A 1,726-nucleotide genomic window follows, 5' to 3' on the forward strand; every position below is an offset into this window, starting at 1 on the left:
AATGACAGATGATTTACATTTTTAATATTTCTCCCATTTAATACAGACCATTTATTGTACATGGGTACATAAGAGAATGAATCTGAGGTCCTCCGGCTATTTATGAGAAACTTGTGACTAACTCCAGTGTCCAAAGGGCTTTGTAACTCAGTCAAGCTTTACTTTGTTCAGCAAAGTATCATTCTTTAATTATTATTTTTTTATTCATGTTCATGTATCTCTATACAACACCATCAATTTACGTGGATTAATATAAACAAATTACAATGTCAATACTGAGTTATACAAAAAAATGATTCAAACATTAGGCCACTTTGCCAGGTTAGTAATACATTGGGAGAAAAAAAAACACACATAAAAAAACAAGGGTCTCTTTAACATAAGAATGCATAGTAATTGCACATCTATATGATCTAGAATGTTAACAAAGCATTAACCAGATATCAATGTGATTTTTTTTATTAAAGCTATCTACTAACATGCTTCAAATTAAGACCAGTTAAGGATGTTTGCTGAATATGGCTTTTCTTCCAAAATCGAAATATCGATCGGTACTGTAATTTTGGATTAGTTACAATAATGACAATGGGGCTCAGTGCAGAATAGGCACACGCTAGCACAATCCTGGCATCATTCATATCTGTTTTTACATTAGAGAGAGTCAGTGTATAAATCCACATAGCATTGTCCAGTCCAAGGAATATGACATAGCAGAGAACAAGCAAAATAACAGCTCTAGAAGCTTTGTGCTCAATGGATTTAGTCTGGAACTTATCAGAGCTCCTTATATCTTTTAATGTTCTTGCATGTCTTAGTAACACAAGGACAATATAAAAACTTGCAAGAGCCATAGCAGCAACAAAAAGGAAATCCCTAGATGCAAAAACAATTCCATTGGCAATGTAAGAGACATACGTTTCAAAGTCTGTGTCACAGTACACCAAGTGAAGTGTAAAAGGTGAAGTAAAATTCTTCTTTGCATTGGCATACACAAAACTGGTACGGTATAGAATAAGATTCATCAATAGAATTAAAAGAATGATAACAGATATATTGTGGGTCACTTTTTGCTTTAAATATACCCAGATTTTAGTAGATGGAGCAATGAGGATGCACTGATGACAGCTAAGTAAGCTGGTTGTGCAAATAGACATTGCTCTGCTCACCCTGTAGGTGTATCCAAAGAATTTGCAGTGTCCATCATTCATTAAATCTTCTAGTCCTATGGCATGTAGTGATTGAGGGATAACGCGAGAGAAAATAATTAAAAGCTTTGCTAAAGCCACGACCAACAGAATTACATTTGTCTGCAGTAGTTTCTTCTCTACAAGCCTGATGAGGACAAACTTCAAGACAATATAGAGGTTTCCTGGGGTACCAATCACTGTTATTAAAATGAAGATGAAAGCTTTCAGATTGCGAATGTCCATTTCTACTAAACAATAAGAAAAAAATATCTGACATTTTGACCAAGAAAGCATTGGAAATATAAGAAATTTTAGGGGATATTTTTTAACGGTTATGTCCAGTTAAAGAATAAACTGGTTTTCCGTTAACTGGATGTATGCTTCTAGATGCTTACAGACGGCGTGGACTGCTAGTGACATCATCGCTGGTACAGTGACATCATATAATGCATAATGACTGACGATTTCATTTGAGGCCCATTGATAGTTTCCTCTGTGTGGGGATAAATGGGGGTCTGGGATTCCTTGCAGTTGTTGGA

General features: G+C 35.2%; 1 protein-coding gene across 1 annotated transcript; it reads right to left on the reverse strand.

The window, feature by feature from the left end:
• Window positions 1-467: 467 nt before the first annotated feature.
• On the reverse strand, window positions 468-1,430 carry LOC142741838 (olfactory receptor class A-like protein 1). The gene has a single exon (XM_075851167.1). It carries the CDS (start codon window positions 1,428-1,430, stop codon window positions 468-470), a length of 963 nt encoding a protein of 320 aa, XP_075707282.1.
• Window positions 1,431-1,726: the final 296 nt, after the last annotated feature.

Source organism: Rhinoderma darwinii, chromosome 2 (genome assembly GCF_050947455.1).
Source record: "Rhinoderma darwinii isolate aRhiDar2 chromosome 2, aRhiDar2.hap1, whole genome shotgun sequence".
NCBI lineage: Eukaryota > Metazoa > Chordata > Amphibia > Anura > Rhinodermatidae > Rhinoderma > Rhinoderma darwinii.

Excerpts from the sequence above, each read along its gene's own strand:
- LOC142741838 (XM_075851167.1), bottom strand. The coding sequence starts at position 1,430 with ATGGACATTCGCAATCTGAAAGCTTTCATCTTCATTTTAATAACAGTG.